This window comes from Rattus norvegicus, chromosome 8 (genome assembly GCF_036323735.1).
Source record: "Rattus norvegicus strain BN/NHsdMcwi chromosome 8, GRCr8, whole genome shotgun sequence".
Taxonomy (NCBI): domain Eukaryota; kingdom Metazoa; phylum Chordata; class Mammalia; order Rodentia; family Muridae; genus Rattus; species Rattus norvegicus.
This window is the reverse complement of record NC_086026.1, coordinates 29,164,085-29,184,496: the sequence shown is the minus strand read 5'-3', so window position 1 is coordinate 29,184,496 and position 20,412 is coordinate 29,164,085. Positions and strand designations below refer to the sequence as shown.

The 20,412-nt window shown below is 43.4% G+C and overlaps 1 protein-coding gene across 2 annotated transcripts in view; it reads left to right on the top strand.

The window, feature by feature from the left end:
• Positions 1 to 20,412, top strand: part of Anln (anillin, actin binding protein) — a 63,292-nt gene that overhangs the window by 13,017 nt on the left and 29,863 nt on the right. For both annotated transcript variants that reach the window (NM_001427480.1, XM_039082267.2), the window contains exons 5-12: positions 764 to 980; positions 3,708 to 3,898; positions 4,687 to 4,794; positions 11,399 to 11,525; positions 15,960 to 16,070; positions 17,180 to 17,415; positions 19,430 to 19,575; positions 20,095 to 20,242. In NM_001427480.1, coding sequence (NP_001414409.1) covers positions 764 to 980; positions 3,708 to 3,898; positions 4,687 to 4,794; positions 11,399 to 11,525; positions 15,960 to 16,070; positions 17,180 to 17,415; positions 19,430 to 19,575; positions 20,095 to 20,242 — 1,284 coding nt within the window. The remainder of the gene's footprint in view (positions 1 to 763; positions 981 to 3,707; positions 3,899 to 4,686; positions 4,795 to 11,398; positions 11,526 to 15,959; positions 16,071 to 17,179; positions 17,416 to 19,429; positions 19,576 to 20,094; positions 20,243 to 20,412) is intronic.

Genomic DNA, 20,412 nt, shown 5'->3' with positions numbered 1-20,412 from the left:
GAAAATTTCACAAGGAGCTTACTTCATGCATTGTATTATTTGTGGTACCTGGAACTGAATCCAAGCTTTTACATATACTAGGCAAACACTGGGTCACTGAATTATATCCCCAACCTTACCACATGAAATTTTTTCTTTAAGATTTATTTATTTATTATATATAAGTACACTGTAGCTGTCCTCAGACACACCAGAAGAGGGCATCATATCTCATTACAGATGGTTGTGAGCACCATGTGGTTGCTGGAATTTGAACTCTCTTAACCGCTGAGCCATCTCTCCAGCCCAAAATTATTTTTTTAAGCTAATACAAAATTGCTTTCAGGCAGTGTGTAAAGTATATATAAGACAGAATTGAATTTGTGTTTAAACTTGGGTCCCATCCCAATGATACCTCATTTCAAAAACAATCCAAAGTACTTTGAGTAAGGAATACTCAACTCATATCTTATTGAATTGATATTAACTTACTTAAAAATACAAATAAAAATAACTCGATGTAATATAGTTTAATAAAATACTAGTTCAATAATTTGAGAACTTTTTTTAAATAAAACTAGGAGTGACCCAACCCCTGATAAGTACTAAGCTATCAATATGAGACTGAATTGCCTATTAATTTAAATAATAGCATTTTATAAGTTGATTTATTTTTGGTAACTTTGTATAGTGGCTCCACAGGAAATGTAGCTTAAATGGCTCTGTGCATCTGTGCTATGACGATGATGATCAGTTTATTCTGCTACATGTTGTCGTGTTTCAGAAAGCATCTTCTTCCCCTGTGAGATCCGCTCCATTCATCACTAGAAACTGTGAGGTGCAGAGTCCTGAGCTACTTCACAAAACTGTTAGTCCTCTGAAAACAGAGGTGTTGAAACCATGTGAGAAGCCAACTTTATCCCAGGCACTTCAGCCCAAAGAGGGAGCTAACAAGGAAGTTTGTCTACAGTCACAGTCCAAGGACAAACTTGCAACACCAGGTTACGTATTTGAAACTGTTGTGTAGATTCAAGACACTTGTTTTCAACATTTTACTTACTGTTCATTTGTTTTTTATATCAGGCTGACTTGGGACTTACAGTAGCCCAGGCTGGTCTCCATTTTGTAATCTCCATAGTCTTCAGGGGGCTGGGATTACATAAGCATCTATTATCAACCTACCTTTTTTTTTTTCTTCTTCTTCTTCCTTCAGTTTTTGATGTATAAAAGCACATACAATTAGAAACTTATATTTTAGGGAATGTCAGTGAGCCAGTCATAACTTTGTGTGTGGAACACTGCTTTCTAATCTTTACTCTGACTAACATAGAAGGCCATCAAGCTCCTAGGATCCACTTGTTTCTGCCCCACCCCAACAGCAGAGAAAAGCTAATATGCATATAAAATATTGCACTCCCCTTATATTTACATAGATTATATGTGCTTTTTGTATATAAATAAAGGTTCGTACTTCTTAGAGTAGTAAGCTGATGTTCCAAAAAGTGCTGCATTTATCTTGTGACTCATCTGGTGTGCTGCACATATCATCAATTGAGAAACACAGGACTAAAAAAAGTTAGCAAAAACATATGGTGACAGACTGTACTGTGAGCTGTGTTTAACTTTATGTGTGTGCATACATCTGAGCATGTGGGTGGGTGTGCCTTTATGTGCACGTGAAAGCAGGAGGAGGCTATTGTTTGTCCTCCTTTCTTCTTCTCTTAAGACAGGATCTCTCAGCAAACTGGAAACTCCACTTGGCTAGCTATCGAGCCAGTGATTGCCTGGGAGTTGTAGGTCTCTACTTTCCTAGGCCAGGGTTGCAAGCACATGCAGCCATACCTGGGTTTTTACACGGGTTCTGAGGATTAAAACTGAGGTCCTCATGCTTGCAGAGCAAATGCTCCACTGAACCATCTCCATGCCCACTCCCCACTGTGGATGTGGGTGTAGGTGTAGTGTGTGTCCTTTTTAACAGGATCTCGTGTGCCTCAGGCTTACCCTGAGTTCACTGTGTGGGTAAGGATAACTTTGGAGTTCAGATCTTCCTAACTCCAGTTCCCCAGTGTTGGGATTGCAGACGTGCATGCCGTGCTGGGGATTAGTCCTAAGGGATTCACGCATCTCATGCATGTAATCTATCAACTGCTACATCCCCAGCCTATGCTGAACTTCCTGAGAACTCAGTCTTTTAGAGATTATACTCCTTACGTTATAAATGGAGATAGGAGTAGGGCAAGTAGAATGCCACAGTCAATTTTGAGATGCTCTCAAATGAGAATTGGAAACAAGAGGTGGAGCTCAGTGGTGGAGCATTTTTCTCACATGCACAGGCCTTGGGTTCATCTCTACCACTCTTGCAGGCTGGAGGTAGGTGAGGATGACAATGACAACAGAACCATAAAAGAAATAATTCCAAGGTCCTTTGATGGAATCAGACTGGTTCCAATATAGCTACTGGTTTTATGCTTTGTGTATGTTGTTTTGTCTGAATATGTATGTTGTTTGGCTTGAATCAATTACTTGTGTGCCTGATGCCCTGCAAAGTCAAAGAGGGCTTCAGATCCCTAGGAACTGAGGTAATGGATGGTTGTGAGCCACCGTGTCGGTGCTGTGTTGTGTATTGAACCCAGGTCCTTGACAAGACCATCAAATGCTCTTAACTGCTGAGCCATCCCCTCAGCCCCACAGATTAGTTCTTTTTTTCTAAGTTTCTAAAGATGCAAGACTTAGGTATGAAGCACTCTGTACTTTTCTTTATTAGTTGATATAATCAGAATTACATTACCAGCTCCTCAGAGATACCCAATATAGATGTTTCTTTGTATTGAATTCTAGCTTGATATATGATCTGCAGTGGTAATAATTGATATGTGGAGTCCTCCATGTGTGGCCATATGTTGAGTTTTGCTGTTTGCTTTTTCCTTTCCTCTTCAAATAAAGTATATTATGATAGCCACATCCATCTATTTATGTATTTTCCTGTGGCTCTTTTCAGTCTCTAATGCAACATTGAAGAGTCGTAACAGACACCATAGGGCCCATAAAGACCCAAGTTCTTACTGTTTTGTTCATCAAAGGAAAGCGTTCCCAACCTCTGATACATTAACCTGTTTTAAATAATACAACCTTTTGGTAAAGGTGGCACTATATATATATATGTAGAGAGAGAGAGAGAGTGTCTGTCTGTCTCCCATTTGTTCTACTGTCAAAGTACTTTATGCTCTTACAATAATACTCTTTTAAGACTATAAAATCAAGACATCTTTTTGATGAGGTGCGTATCTTATAATTTATAGAAGAAAAAATGATTTATGTGCACACATGCATGCTATGGCCTGCATGGAATCGGAGGACAGCTGTCTAGATCCAAGTTCTATTCCCAGCTTTCTTGTCAGCTGACTCAGCTCTGGGGCAATTGACACCTGGCCTACTTGGGTACCTGTACTCACAGTCACCCCCACACAGAAACACATACATACATATATACATACATACATACATACATACATACATACATACATACATACATACATACATGATTAAAAATAATAAAAATGAAATTAAAAATTTTAAGTGTATATTTAATAGGCTGAACAATTTTAATATTCTTTTCATAAATGACTTCCTAGAAACAAAGTACTTTGTAACTAATGGGTTTAGAATTTTTGCCTTGGAAATGAAAATTGCCAGTTATTTTGAATAGATTGCAAAACTGTTTTCTGTAGGAGGAAGAGGAATTAAGCCTTTCCTGGAACGCTTTGGAGAGCGTTGTCAAGAACACAGTAAAGAAAGTCCAACTTGCAGAGCATTTCATAGAACCCCAAATATCACTCCAAATACAAAAGCTATCCAGGAAAGATTATTCAAGCAAAACACGTGTTCATCTACTACCCATTTAGCACAGCAGCTCAAACAGGTAAGGCTGTCTGCATTTAGTACTTATTACATGACCTCAGTTAGAGCCTAATATGAGTCTCTTTTTTAAAGATGTATTTACTTGAATTTAAGTGTGTGTGTGTGTGTGTGTGTGTGTGTGTCTGTGTCTGTGTGTGTGTGTGTGTGTGTGTGTGTGTGTGTGTGTGTGTTTTGCTTGCATCTGTGCACCACAAATGTACAATGCCTGCAGAGGCCAGAAGAAGGCATTGGATCTTCTTGAACAGGAGTTCCAGATGGTGGCAACTGACCCTGGGTCCTCTTACCCACTGAGCCATCCCTCCAGCCAAAATATGAGTCTTTTTCACTAAGCTAAAGAGAATTCTTTTGGGGACATGTGATAGTTAACAAGACATATTCTGTAGCCTAGGTTACCTTGGAACTCACTAAGTAGCCCAGGCTAGCACTATATTCTCAGCAGTCCTACCTCAGCTTTCCGTGTATTGGGATTACAGGTTTGATCACTAAGTCTGGGTTTGATAAACAGCATTTTGGTTCTTTGTACCTCTGCAAACTGGACAGTTAAATCATATATCATATTCTACTTGTGTTGTAAATCTTTGTGTTTAATAACCGAAGACAACAGTCTTTTTTAATCTTTGTATTGATAAGGCCTTATGGAGTCCAGGCTAATCTCAGACTAGCTGTGTAGCCGAGAATGATCTTGAACCAATTCACTGCTTCTACCTCCCAAGTGCTAGGATCAGAGCTGCGTGCTACCACATCTACCTTTAGAAATGGTAGTAAAACACTGCTGTTTAATATGTTTAGGAGCGTGAAAAGGAACTGGCGTGTCTCCGTGGCCGATTTGACAAGGGCAGTCTCTGGAGTGCAGAGAAGGATGAAAAGTCAAGAAGCAAACAGCTAGAAACCAAACAGGTAATGTGAGCAACAAATGGGAAGGTCACGGAAGTGAGGTGACTGGATTTTAATTTTTGATTGAGAGGACAGGGTCTCTTAATCTAGTAGAAGCTAGCTACAGATTTGACCTAATCCCCATGTGTCAGCCTCCCAAATTCTTGGGTTATAGTTGTGGCTCTCCAGGCCCAGGTTTGTAATAGTTTAAATACCTTCCTTCCCTAATGAACTACTGGTTCCATTCCTCCGTCCTTTAGTGCGCTTAGCACCTCCGTTGTTGCTGCTGTAGTTGATTACTCTGCTCTAATCTCCCAGGCGGTGGCTGCACGAGGAAATCTCTACACACGTGCACTGCCTTCTGTTTTATATGCCTTAAGCAGCTCAATGGCTGAGCCACTCCCAAACTTCCACACTATCTTTGCCTCCCCTCCGTACTCCTGAGTTATTACTTACTAAAATCTGTATTCCATCTTTGCTACCCCAGACCCAGTTGGTGTGGGGGGGAGTAGAAGGGGGGTGGCCCTGGGGCCACTCTTCCCAGCTCTTACATGATTGGTGTGATCTCTCTTCTGCAGTTCTCAGGCCTGGATCTTATGCCTTTCCTGGCATGGCAGTTCTTTTATTTATTTCATGTATGTGTGTACCCTGTCGCTGTCTTCAGACACACCAGAAGAGAGCACCAGACCTGATTATAGATGGTTGTGAGGCACCATGTGGTTGCTGGGAATTGAACTCAGGACCTCTGGAAGAGCAGTCAGTGCTCTTAACCACTGAGCCATCTCTCCAGCCCATGGCATGGCAATTTTAAGTCCTCCTCCTTCTTTGTCCCTTTGCCCATGAATCCTTAAGTCCCACCTATGTCTCCCTTGGCAGCTGGCAACTTTATTTACTAGTGGAAACTTACTCGGGGCAGGGACCTTCAGTGTCTTTACATGTGTGATTCTCGTGCAATTTGGGGAACCCAAATAACATAATACAAGCTTTAGGCCAAATCCACAACACTTGTCCTGTGATATTTTCTGTCACAGTCTACAGCTCTTCACTGCTGACCTTACAATCAATTCTTTTATTAAGTTTCTGATTCTTAGTACTCAACTAGATGCTGGTTCTAAAACACTTGTTAGAATTCTTAGAGTCTACATTTCTTCTTGGTGGCTGTTCAGCTTTTCTTTTTTTTTTTTTTTTTTTTTTTTTTTCCTCAATTTTTATTATTTTATTTATTTACATTCCTGTCTTTGCCCCCTTCGGTCCCCCTCCCACAGTTCCTTGTCCCATTCCTCCTCTCTCTTGTCTCTAAGAGGGTGCTCCCTCCCCCAGGCCTCCCCTTCCCTGGGGCCCCAAGTCTTTGGAAGATTAAGCATATCTTCTTTCACTAAAGTCTAACCAGCAGACCTCTGCTATATTTGTGCCAGGGGCCTCAGACTGGCCTATGTATGCTTCCGTTGGTTGGTGGCTCAGTCTCTAGGAGCTCCCTGGGGTCTAGGTAAGTTGAGACTTCTGGTCTTCCTATGGGGTCACTCTCCCCTTAAGTTTCTTCAATCTTTCCCCTAATTCAACCATAGGGGTCCCCGACTTCAGTGCAATGGTTGGATATAAGTATCTGCTTCTGTCTCAGTCAGCTGCTGGCAGGGACTCTCAGAGGACAGCCATGCCAGGCTCCTATCTGTAAGCACACCATAGCCTCAGTCATAGTGTCAGGCCTTGGTGCCCTCCCATAAGTTGGGCTGGTCATCGGACCTCCTTTCCCTCAGTCTCTTCTCCATTTTTGTCCCCGCAGTTCTTTTAGACAGGCTGTTCAGCTTTTCTACTATTGGAGTTTGCCCCTCTGTTGTGATAAAGCCCTGATTATAAACAACCTGGCGAGCAAACAGGTTATTTGAGCTTGCATGTTAAAGTCCATCGTAACAGAAAGTCTGGGCAAACATTGGAAGTGGGAATGAAAGCCGACAGCATGAAGGGGTGTTGCTCACTAGATTCTTCTCTGTGGCTTGGCCAGCCTGCTTTCTTATGTTATCCAGGACCACCTGCCCAGGAATGCTACCACCCACATTGGGCTGGGCCTTTCTCATCAGTCACTAATCAGGAAATGCCTCAGGCTTGCCTATAAGCCAATCTGATGGGGGGTGTCTTTGTTACTCTTCTCTTGATGTGAAGAAACTCCATGACGAAGACAACTTATAGAAGAAAGCATTTAGTTGGGGTTTGCTTAGAGTTTCAGAGGTTGTGTCCATGATGCTCATGAAGAGGGGGTTGCTGGCGGGCAGGTGCAAGAGCAGTGACTTGAGAGTTTACATCTGATCTGTATGGTGTAGGCAGAGAGCTGCAACACTGGGCTTGGATTGAGTGAGAGGTTTAAACCTCAAAGCCTACCACTGGCAACATATCTCCTCAAACTTCATACTCCTAAACCTTCCTCAGTAATCCACCAACTAGGGAGCAGGCATTCCGACATGAGCCAACAGGGGCCATTCTCATCCAAACCACCATAAAGTGTTCTCTCAGTTGAGGTTTCCTCTTTCCAGATAACCCTGGCTTGTCCCAACTTGACAGAAAATGAACCAGCGCACCCGTGTACCATGCCTGCAATCCTTTGAGTACCCACATGCTACCTAGTTGTTTCTCTAATCTAGTTAGTCTTGAGTACACCTCTACTTACACATAAACGCAGGCACACTCAGATGCATGCATACTTCAGTATTTCCTAATCTACTCCCAGTGTGATAGTCACTGCCATAGGTTTACTACTTTCTCTCTTCCCCACTTTCTTTCTCCTCCCTCTCCCTTTCTTCCCAAGTTCATCCATGATTTTCATTGACCAGTCTGAGAGCAGTGGAAATGCACTAAATGACTTACTAGCAGTATTTGGCATTACCAGTGACTTTTCTGTTTGAAGACCACCATCATTTGGCTACCACGGTACTAGATTCTTACATTTTTCTCCTGTGTCCCTGGAGACAGGAGCCTTTAGATTATTTGTACTAAACAGTTCTGCAAAGCTCGCGAGATAGCAACCCTTATGCATGAACAAACTTCTGAGCATGATACTCACAGGGAGTTGAGACGATTCCTCCCCCAGAAAGTCATTTGATTACTACAGAAGGAGTAAAGGAGTGGCTAAAACATGGATTGGAGAATACATGAGTGTCACTGTCTTAGTTAGGACTTCTAGTACTGTGAGGAGACACCGTGACCATGACTAGTCTCTCAAAGGAAAACAGTTGATTGGGGCTGGCTTACAGTTTCGAGGTTTAGTTCATTATCTTCCTGGCGGGAAGCATAGCAGCATCCAGGCAGGCGTGGTGCTGGAGTAGGAGCTGAGAGCCCACATCTGGATCAGCAGGCAGCAGGAAGACAGAGCCCCTGGGCCTAGCCGAGAGCTTCTGAGACCTCACCTACTCCAGGAAGGCCGTACTTCCCGTAGAGCTATGGGCCATTTTCATGTAGAGTACTGCAGTCATTAGAATCTGCGGAGATGGAAGGTTTTTGAGAATGGGATGGTTCTGTCCACTGAGGGTTGAAATGCGTGCTGAGGTTTCAGTGTGCAGTCTGCTGTGAGTATCTGCTGAGGAATGCAGGAAGACGAGGGAGGGATGGCAGGCTGACCTTTATCTAAAGGGAAAGGAGAAAGGAGATGGTGCCTGAAAGGTATGAAAAGGCAAAGCTGTTTGAACTGTTTAGAATTCAGGTAAATTTTAGTGTTGGTAGAAAGGCATTAGGAAGTAAGAAGTTATGATAAAGGGAAAGCTGGTGATTGGTTGATAGGACAGAGTGAGGAGAATCATGTGTGGCAAAGCACGGTGTAAACTGCATGTCCTGATAGATAGCTCTGTGGACAGAACACATCTGTCAACAGCTGGTGTCCACTGCTGGCAGTGGGAGGTGCTCAGTCTGCATGGAGCATGGCAGGTGAAACTCCTGGGAACAAGGGGTCCAGACAGTAGGCCAGAGATTCAGTCTGGGTCAGTTACTTTTCTGATGCTGTGATAAAACACCATGACAGAAAGCAGCTTAAGGAAGACAGGGTTGTTCTGAAACAGTTCCACGGGCCAAGGAAGACAAGGAAGACAGGGTTGTTCTGAAACAGTTCCACAGGCCAAGGTGGGTTGTGGGCGGTTGTGCCATGTCGCAACATGGCAGTAGTCAAAGACATATGGAGGCAGGAGCTCCAGTCACAATTCACTCACAAACAGGAAACAACAGCAAGTAGGGTGAGGCTATTCTCAGTGACATACTGCCTCAGCAAGGCTCCATACCCTAAAGGTTCCAAACACCCCCAACAGTGCACACAGCTGGGAGCCATGGTTCAAAAACACGAGTCTGTGAGGCGTTCTGTGAGGCGTTCTCGTTCAAATCTCCACAGGCCATGAAACCATGCATTTATATTATAACCAAACTGCACAGGTATAGCCAGAGCGGTGTGTAGACTTGAGGAATGTTGGTTGGTCCTGGGTAGGGTTTTCTGAGATAAGAGGTCTAGGTGTTTGTGAGAAATGAACAAACTGAAGTCATTGGGAAGTGCTGCGATGAAGAGTCATGAAGTCCACCTTGGGTGGAGGGTAAGGAAATAGGTAGAAACAAGGAAGAAAAGCACAAAATGACCAAGAGGCAAGAACAAGCACTGGTGGGATGGGGTGTATGGAGAAGCACCAAGTGTTTCAGGGGAGGCTAAGTTGGGGTGATGGTGAAGGATTTTGGAGGTGACATGTTCCTCAGCTGAGAGGCCAAGGCATTTCTTGAATAGCCTTGGTGCCACCTTGATGATACAGGTGTTGAACTAGACAAGTCCTTGGGGAGTTGACAGAAGAGACTTGTGAGTTGTTGATATTAAGAAATTTCAGTGGAACCTTTGTTCATGGAGTGCACTGAATTCTAGTGGTTGGGTCTTGGAGTAAGAGCTTTAAAAGCCGATTAGTAAGACACTGAAGGGGGTGCTGTGCTCATGCTGTGGGGGTTCAGATGGGTTTGTATTACAGCTAAAAAGTGGAGGGCGTTTGTTTACCAGGCAACAACATTGTTCAGGTCGGACTAGTGGGGAGAATAATATGGGGGTAGTAGGTCACTAGAAGAATACATACACATTGGCTCTCTGCAATGTGCTGGGGCTCTGCTGGTCACTTACAATATCATCAGATCTTTCCAGTACCTGTGTAAGTTAGTAACGTTGTTTCTCTTTTCTCTCTGGTACATGAAACCAGGGCTTCTAAGCAGCCGCTATGCTCCTACAGCCCTGCCTTTTATTTGCAGTTCTCACTCTTGGTAGTGACCACAGCCAGAGGAAGCAGAGTGTGTTGATTTTGTTGTGATCTTTTTTTTTCCCCCAAAGCTTTGGGAAAAAGGATAATGTTTTCTATTCTTAAAGTTGTCACTTAGCAAACATTTAAGTAAGCCAGCTAAGATGCAGGTATCACGGCACGGAGTCTCTTCTCTCAATAGTACTTTGAAGCCCATTTTTCTCTTTTCTGCAGTGTACTTGTCCTGTCTTAAGTTCCTTCCCCCAAATGATTTGTCCACCTTAAAAATACTATGTCTACAACATTTAAGGTTTTACTCTATATTTTATACAGTCAGATTTGTATAGAGTTACAGATCTATACAATACATAGTTATATAATTATATATATATATTTAAATTTATATAGCTATATGCACAGAGAGTTACATAGAGTCAGAAGCCTCTCATTTGGGAGACATTCTAATCTGGAAGTAGATGGGGGATTTGTATCCTGGATGCCAATTACTAACCATGTATGCAGTGCCTTAGCTCCTCTGTGCCTGATTTCCCATTGACAACAGAAATAATAAGTTCTAATGTGGAGGACTGGGGCTGGGGCGGGGCTAGGTGAGGCAGTGACATACTTAGTAAGGGAGAAGCCACATCCTAAGCCTGTGTGTGCATAGCGGCTGTTATTCTTACCCTGATGGTTCCTGTTATTTCTGTAATCATGGAGCGTGCTCTGGGTTTCTGAGACTCGTTTTGCTGGTAGCACAGCCTGCTCCACAACTCACTGTATGCGCCAGGCAGGCTTCTGAGTTGCAGTGCCTTTGTTACACCTGCCTCAGAGTGTTGGGACCGTGGATGTGGGCCACCATGCGTGCCCATCCCAGACTGTCTCCCTGTCCCAGGGCCAGAACAGCATAGTGAGAACACTGCACGTCAGTCCTGAAGCTTTAAACACATAAAACAATGCATGCTTTTCTTCTTACTTTCTTCCTTATTGTTAGACTTGTTTTTATCCTTGTTTTCTTTGAATTTTATCCTTGAGTAGATGATAATTAAACAGAATCTTCATGTCAGACCTATCTCTAGAATATATAGGCAAGGGCTGATAACAACAGCAGAAGTTGTTTTTGTGTGGCTTTTACTTTAGTTTGTGTAAAACTGAACTCTGAAATGAGTTTTCATTCTTTCTCGCTTTCTAGTCTTCTAAAGATTTTACATACTTGGAATCTAATACACTGGAAATTATTAACACTGGCCTGAGTCTTTTTAATATATATTATTTCTTCTCAAAAAACAAAAAACATATAGAATATTAATTTAATAATAACCTTATTTCATTTCATAACATAGTTAAGAATTGTAATTCTGAGAAATAGAATTTGCCTCTCCATTTGCTTTTTTCAGGAAGTTCACTGTCAGAACTCTCCCCTCAAGAAACACCAAATTGTCTCAGGCACCCCGTCGACCTCTGTGTCAGATAAAGTGGCTGAGACTCCAACCGCAGTGAAGATTTCTGGTACAGAGCCTGCAGGTCAGTGTCCCATGCTGTGTAGATGTAGCCGTGCCCTGCAGCAGATGGCTGGACATGGCTCAGAATGAATGCCGCTGTGTAGTGGGCAGGCAGAGCTGTTTGCCTCTTCACCCAGCTCTTCATTTCTACCATTTCGTTCTTCCCACGGTGAGAACTCCCTCTTGGCTCCTGTGTTGTCCTCTTCCCAAAGAGAGGGGCTTTGTTCTGACTTACAGCTCTAGAGAAATGCACTCCATCACAGCCTTACCCTTTCCCTCCTCCCCTCCCTTCTACTCCCCTCCCCTCTACTCTCCTTTCTATCTCCACCCCCCCCAGCCCCCATTTCTTCCTTCCTCTTTATTCCACTGTCATTTCCCTGCCCCCTCTTTCTTTTAGGAGATGGAATCTTACTGTGTAACCCAGACTAGCCTAGAAGTTTGTTTGTTTGTTTTGGAGACAAGGTTTCTCTGCATAACCCTGGCTGTACTGGAACTTACTATGTAGACGATGCTGGCCTCAGATTTATAGAGATCTTTCTGCTTCCACCTCTCCAGGGTGGGATGGGGTTCTCAGCACTGCCATGGGATGGGGTTCTCAGCACTGCCATGGGATGGGGTTCTCAGCACTGCCATGGGATGGGGTTCTCAGCACTGCCATGGGATGGGGTTCTCAGCACTGCCATGGGATGGGGTTCTCAGCACTGCCATGGGATGGGGTTCTCAGCACTGCCATGGGATGGGGTTCTCAGCACTGCCATGGGATGGGTTCTCAGCACTGCCATGGGATGGGGTTCTCAGCACTGCCATGGGATGGGGTTCTCAGCACTGCCATGGGATGGGGTTCTCAGCACTGCCATGGGATGGGGTTCTCAGCACTGCCATGCTAGCCTAGAGGTTTCAGTCCTCGCACCTGCCTCACTGTTCCAAGTGCCAGATTTCAGGTGTGAGTTGCCATGCTTGCTTTATCATAAACACTGACTTTTTCCTTCCTTCCTTCCTTTCTTTTCTTCCTCCCCACAGGATGGCGGGGGGCGGGGGGCGGGGGAGGGGAGCGGGGGAACAAACTCACTGTGTAGCCCTGTGGTGTCCTAGAGTTCTTACACCAGCTTGGCCTTAAACTCAAAGAGATTCTTCAGCCTTTTGCTTCCTGAGTGTTGTGATTAAAGGCATACACCATTACAACTGTCAATTTTTATTCTAATGATATGAGATAAAAAGAATCACATAAACTGGACCAGCTTTAGGAAGCATGGTGACCGACACATGCCCGGAACTCCAGAACTCTGGGGGAGAAAGCACTAAGCCTGAGCTTCACAGTGAGACGCTGTCTCTCTCAGCCAAGACCTCACCCCAAACAGCTTTACCAGCTTAACTGCTGGCCCACACTGAATTAGTGCTACATATGTTCATGTGTCATTGGCCTTCAGAAATCTGTCATCTCGGAAAGTGAAACTGTACTCATTAAACAAAACTTCTTTCCTGCACCATCCTGTTTTACTTTGTTGCTGTGAATTTGTCTTTTTTAAATACGTCATGAGTAGAATCATGCAGTATTCCCTCTTTATCTTTAGGGATGCAGCCCGAGATCCTGTGGGTGAAGCTTAAACCATGGCTTCACCTGAACTCCCTAAGAACTCAGGTTTCTGTCTGCATGCCCTAGGTGTTTTCACAGGACCAGAACTGTCCAGCATGTGTCTGTGTATACCTGTGCATTTCCTGGACTAGAACTGTCCAGCATGTGTCTGTGTATACCTGTGCATTTCCTGGTTTGGTTGACAACAGGTCACTGAAACACGGAAAGTGAGGCTCTGGTGGACGGAGGCCGCTGTAAAGGCTGGGCATGGTGTGTGCGCGTAGCTCGCCGCTTACCCGTTCTCCATGGATACACGTGGCGCACCGCCTCCCCTGTGCAGCTGCCGCAGGTGTGGTGCCTGTTGCAGTCTCTGGAGAAGGCCTGCAGGCTGAGTCACTGCGTCGTATCGTGGTAGCACTGTGAGCATTGTTCTCCAACTGCACGAAACCCTGAGGTTTTCTGCTCCTTACCAACATTGTTTTCAGTTTCGAGTGGTTTTGTTGATGATCTTTGTTTGGGGTACTAGCCATCTTCACATGAGTAAGATAAAAGTCCCACTGTGCTATTTGTGTTTCTCGACACTGACAGTGAACATTTTCCGTGTTCTTTGTGGTCCTTTGTATTTTATCTTTGGGAGGTTACTTAGTTCTTAGTGGGTTAGCTTGTCTCTGACTTTGGATGGCAACTCCATGCACATGGTCTACAGCACATGATCTACAGAGTCTTTCCTTGGCTCAGCCCTCGCTCTTGAGTGCATTGCTAAAGGGAAAAAGCCAAGCTTGTAGTTCCATGTCTGTTTTCTTCTGTTACTTCTTCTGTTTGTTTTAAATATAGGAAACTATGGAAAATTCATCATGAAGCCTTTCCCCTATCCTTTTATTAAAAATAGGATTTACAGTTAAATCTTACATTTAAGTATTTAACCCTTTTTTGCTATTTTTTAAATACGTGAGGGTTTGTCTTCCGTGCTTTGTACACGGCAGAGAAAGTGCCACTGAGCTGAGCCCAACTGTGTAGTAACTATGAATCCTTGAACTTTGCACTCTTTCAGCAATGTCTTGATATTCAGGAGACCTTAAATTCTTTATAAATATGTGGGTACATTTCTGTCCCTGAAAAGAGATTTTTGATAGAGATTGCATTGAGTGTCCAGATTATGTGGCATGCTGGCCTTTTACTAAATCTTTCCTTCTGTTTGTGTCTTTATTTCCCTTTATAGTAAGTATTAATATTCACCAATAAATCCCAGTGTGGGGTCACTACCACCTCAATGGCTTATGTTACCGAGGCTTATGTTACCGAATAAAAGACACAAACACAACCTCTAGATTTTAATATGCCCTAAGCAGCACAGCAGCTGGACAGCTGCCTAACCTCCAGCACTTAGATCCCACCTCCCGCCGGTGACTCTGAGTCACTACCTACTAATTTCTGTGTTCCATCTAGGCTGTTCTTGACCCCACTGAGCAGCCCTCTGGGCTGCGTTCTCTCAGCCCCCTTGCATGGCAGCTCTGCTTCTTTCTGTACACACCTCAGGTATGGCATCTCTCTCTTCCTGCTTCCCTCGGTCCTAAGCCCAAGCAACCCTAAATCCCCACCCCCTCCCCCACCCCCATCTTTCCTCCCCAGCTATTGGCTGCTGGCATTTTTATTTACCAATCAGAATTAACTGTAGGCAGGTTCCCAGGAGCTATGGGGTGACCCTCCCTTGCAAACATAATTGCTATTAGAATACAAGCAGCTACATCCCTTTAGCAGAACTTTGTTGCCTTTAAGATACAATTTGTTTGACTCTTTGGTCGAGTGTGGTCTTCTTGATGCTTCTCATCTAGCCAAAGTTGTAGTCAAGGATCCCCTTGAACTTCTGATCCTTCTCCCTCCACTTCCAAGTGCTGGGATTGCAGGTGTGCACCCCACACGGGGTCTGCTGCGGTGCTGACGGTGATGAGCGCTCCAGCTTCCTGAGTGCAGGCAGCACTGCTGAGTGGCATCCCCGCTCCCCTTTGTGGGTGTTGCTATCATGGAATTGATTTTGATTCTTTCTTTCCAGATGATTACTGTTTGTGTGGATGTATGTGTGTATTTTTGGCACCTTTCAGACTATTATGCTCTCTAGCCTGTGCTGCCTAGAAGTTACTATGTAGCCCAGGATATCCTTGAATTCACTAATCCTGTGATAGCCTCATGAAGTTTAGGATGCCAGGTGTGAGCCGTGCCCCTTTGTTGATGCTGTCTCTTTTAACTTTGCCGTACTTACTAACTTATTACTTGCCACACGTCTTTCTTTAATTCTTTTCTCTTTTTTTGGTGGCGTGTTCAGGATTGTCAACATTAGATGATGCCATCTATGAGCAGAAGTAGTTGTAATTCTGTTTTAATTTGGACGACTTTTATAATGTTTTTAAAACATGTTAACTTGAGTAGGGTGAGCAGGCTTGCTTTACGTTTCCAGTCGTGGAGGGACGTTCTCGGTCTTCCATCTCCGGCTGTTCACTGAGGGCTCCTCAGACCTGCCTGGTCTTACTACACGAGGTCGTCCCCTTCTGGTCCTAAACTTTGTGATTTTGTTGACAATCTTACTTAAGGCAAAAACTAATTATGAAATAGTCTGAATAAAAAATAACGCATAATATTGGCGTCCTTTTTCTTTTTTCGTGGGGAGGAAAACAGGAGGTTATGAGAAAACAGAGAGTAGTTCTTTATTTCTAGATTTAAATATTTTAAAATAATGACACAGCGTGGCAATAAAGATTTATGACTCCATGATTTTACATTTCAGGCTATTTTTCTGGCATATGTGCACATATGGGCATACACACACACACACACACACACACACACACACACACACACACTAATTTGTTTTTTCTAAACATTTTTTAGGTTCCACTGAAAGCGAAATGACAAAGTCCAGCCCTTTGAAAATAACATTGTTTTTAGAAGAGGAGAAGTCCTTAAAAGTAGCATCAGACCCGGAGGTTGAGCAGAAGACTGGTTGGTTTAGTCTTTATTTCTTTCTGGCTCTAGACTCATGTAATGCAGTAATATAAGGATAATGTTGTTCTTTTAAATGTCCCATGATTTCAAAATACTTTTGTTTTCAAACTAAGAAATACTGTAGCTTAAGATGTGGTACTGTTAATGGTTACTGTTAGTTTACTCTGTCAAAATTACCCATTGGTGTTCAGTGTTTTCCTGAACGGACTGCTGTGTGAAAGAGCACCCCTAACTGTAGAAAAGGCTTATTTTTATCAATTATTTATTTATCTATGTATGTATGGATGGATGGATGGATATGTATGTATGTATGTATGTATGTATGTATGTATTTGAGACAGGGTTTCTCTGTAGCCTTGGCTGTCCTGGAACTCTCTTTATAGACCAGGCTAGCCTTGAACTCCGATATCTACCTCCTCTGCTTCCTCTCAGTCCTGGGATCAGAGATGCGCTCCACCACTGTTGGGAGAGATTTATTTTTAAATTGTGTCTGTGTGTGGTGGGTGTGTTCACATGACTGTAGGTGCCTCGATCTGGATTTACAGGTCATTGAGCTGCCTGTTGTGGGTGCTAGGAATCAAATTTGAGTCCTGGTATAGTACAAACCAAGCTAGCTGTCTAGTCCTTGAAAAAATATTTTTTGAAAGTTAGAATCTTGTGTTCCTGCTTAAAACTTTCACCAATATTCAAAGCATTAAGTTCATTTTTTTTTTGTAGATCTAATCTTTATATCTTGGAAAATATTTTGGAATTTTTTTTTAAATTTATTTATTATTTTATGTATATGAGTACACTGTAGCTGTCTTCACGCACACCAGAAGAGGACATCGGATCCCATTACGGATGGCTGTGAGCCACCATGTGGTTGCTGGGAATTGAACTCAGGATCTCTGGAAGAGCAGTCAGTGCTCTTAACCACTGAGCCATCTCTCCAGCCCCTATTTTGGAACTTTTTAAATATGAGGAGAGTCCAGCCTTACTTTGATTTTATGTACATTGGAGGTTGTCCTCTCTACTTCGTTGTTAGGAAGTGATTTTTCTTAGGGTAACTGTTTTAGGAAGCATGAAGACTCAGCGTGCTATCTCCCCACTGAAATCTTTTCCAGAAGCAGTGCATGAAGTAGAGATGAGTGTGGACGATGAGGATATCAACAGCTCCAAGGTCATTAACGACATCTTCAGTGACGTCCTAGAGGAAGGGGAACTGGACGTGGAAAAGAGCCAAGAGGAGATGGACCAAGTGGGAACGGAAAGCAGCGAGGAGCAGGAAGATGTGCTGAATATCTCCTCAATGTCTTTACTTGCTCCGCTGGCTCAGACGGTCGGCGTGGTGAATCTACAGGTAAGAAAAGGCTGTCCTTGGGGTTGGGGATTTAGCTCAGTGGTAGAGCGCTTGCCTAGGAAGCGCAAGGCCCTGGGTTCGGTCCCCAGCTCTGAAAAAAAGAACCAAAAAAAAAAAAAAAAGAAAAGAAAAGACTATCCTCACTCCAGATCATAGGAAAGCAAACTCAGTAAGACTGCATATCTCCTCCACTTTTCATAAATACGAATTTGGCAATGTAGCCATGGTTTTGTAAATCTGATAGGATTTGTTTAGAACGTAAACCTCCTAGTGGTTTCTTAGGACCTCAGGTAAACATTAACATATTATAACAAGCATGCTATTTGGGCGCAAATCCTGATTGTAGGGTCTTATAATTGTGATCTCTCTATGACATGATTCTCTCAGCTGTTAAACAAAGTCAGCAGCAGCCCCTACATTCTAGGACTGATGTAATTATTAAATCACAATTATATTTAGGACCATAAATATAACTGACACCCACTGAGTCCTAACTTCTGTTAATCACATCACCCTAAACTTAGGAACCAGCTCTGGGGATGGCCTCAATTAGATGTAACTTTTTAAAAAGATTTTTATTTTTTTATTTATTCACTTTACATCTTGCTCATTGCCCCCCTCCTGGCCACCCCTCCCACAATCCTTTCCACTCCTTCCTCCCCTTCTCTTCTGACCAGGTAGGAGCCCCCCTGGGAATCCCCCAACCCTGGCACTTCAAGTCTCTGTGAGGCTAGGCACTTCCTCTCCCATTGAAGCCAGATAAGGGCTTCATGTACAGTCAATTAGAGATACTTTTCTTTTTTTTTAAGATTTTATTTATTTATTATATATAAGTACATTGTAGCTGTCTTCAGACACACCAGAAGAGGGCATCAGATCCCATTGCAGATGCTTGTGAGCCACCATGTGGTTGCTGGGAACTGAACTCCGCACCTCTGGAAGAGCGGTCAGTGCTCTTAACCACTGAGCCGTCTCTCCAGCCCCGAGATACTTTTCTTTAAAAACTTGGTTTGGTTGTTTTGTGTGTGTGTGGTTTTTTTGTTTTCTTGTAAACAGGCTAGCCTTGTATTTGTTGATAGGTCAATGTCAACAAGAATTGTAACTTCAATTCTCGAACTTTTTAAGACTTTATACAGGACCAAGTACATCTTTTTTAGTCAATATAGGAACTGTTATAATTAACACATTTTTGTCAATGAGAAGTAAGTTTTTTATCCTGTTGACAAGCATCTGTGCTTTAGGATTCAACAAAACTTGAAAGCACTTTTGTATCTTGCTGGTTGTGGATGCTTGTTCCTGCAAAAAAGGTTGAGATGTTCGGATAAATGGGAGTTGCTTAAGTAGAAGTCAGTTGAGTATGGCATGAGGCAAAACTTTGTGGGTCAATTGGTTCAACCTAAAATAGTTTTTTTTTCTGCATTTTTATTGTATGTGTTGTGTGTTTCCCCTGAGTGTTTATCTATGCTTCATGTGTGTGTACTGTGACTGGACATGGTGATTGTGGGTGCTGGGAATTGAACCGTAGTCCTCTAGAAAAACAGCCATTGCTCTTAACCATTGAGTCATCTCTCCAGTCCCCAGTTTAGCTTTTGAAGCTTGGTTCTGTGACATTCGGTCTGGCTTTGTGAAGAACAGGGCCTTTTCCATGGACAGAGCAAGCAATAGTCCTGCAGGCTCACTGTCCCTCATCGCTTTGCTGACTTGTTCTATCCAGTTACTGTGTAGGAGTTTAATCTATTCTCTTGTTTTTATTATAGTCAGTAGACTTGTTAGATGTATATTTCCTAATAGCAGAAAAGAATTATGTTTCAGACTCCAATGAAGTATTATTTAGGATCCATATTGTTCATTCAAAACTTCTGTAGCCCTGGGCGTCAGGAGGTTGTGGCAAGAAGATCAAGAGCTGGAGGCTAGCCTAGGTGATGGTGAAGATCATGGTGTCTCTTAAATGAAAACAAAGCAGAGCAAGGCTGGAAACAGTCTAATATCTCATTTACTGTCTTACTTTTCTTAGAATGTAATTTCTTCACCTGAGTTGGAATTGAGAGACTCTAGCCTGAGTGCTCCAAGTCCCAAACCAGGAAAATTCCAAAGAACTCGTGTCCCCCGAGCCGAATCTGGTGACAGCCTCAGTTCTGAGGACCGGGACCTTCTTTACAGGTATGGCTGTTTGGGAAAGGTCTCCCCTCCCTGTGTTGGTTTAGATTGGCAGGAGGAATGTTACAATGTAGGTGTGTTTACAGTGTCTCTGTGTAAGGTTGGGATAACTTTTGTGGCCCTGGGGATTGAGCCAGGGCCTCAGCATGCCGAGCAGGAAGTCAGCCACTGAGTGGAATTAGCAGCCTGGCTGGGGTCACACCTATCAGTTTCACTTTTCCTGAAGGATACTTCGTATGGGGACGATGGCAGATGTTTTCAGTATAAAGTTCAGCTCCTATTGGCAGGCTTCAGAGAGTATTGTTCCTGGATTTCTTTTTTTCCACATGGAGAGGTTTAATGAGAGGAGAAGAGTAGAAGAGGGGAGGAACAAAGGCCGGCCATGGGCACGTGGAGGGAAGGGGGAGGATGGCGAGAGAAGGGACAGGGACAAAGAGGGCACGAGGGCAGGGCAGGGAAGAGAAGAGAAGAGAGCAAGAGCAGTTCCTGGATTTCTAACAGTAACATTTTTTTTCCCTGAAGCATTGATGCATATAGGTCTCAAAGATTCAAAGAAACAGAACGCCCTTCCATAAAGCAAGTGATTGTTCGAAAGGAAGATGTTACTTCAAAATTGAGTGAAAAGAATGGTGTCTTTTCTGGTCAAGTTAATATCAAACAAAAAATGCAGGTATGCTCTGGCGTGGGAAGATATTTTGGACTGTTTGGAACTTGACTGTGAGCTCGCAGCCCTTCTAATCTCAACCTGAGTGACTGCAGTGGGGTCTGCAACTCTGTGGTGCAGTGATTGTCTAGCACGCATATGTGAGGCCCTCTTCAATCCCCAGCACCCCTCCCCTG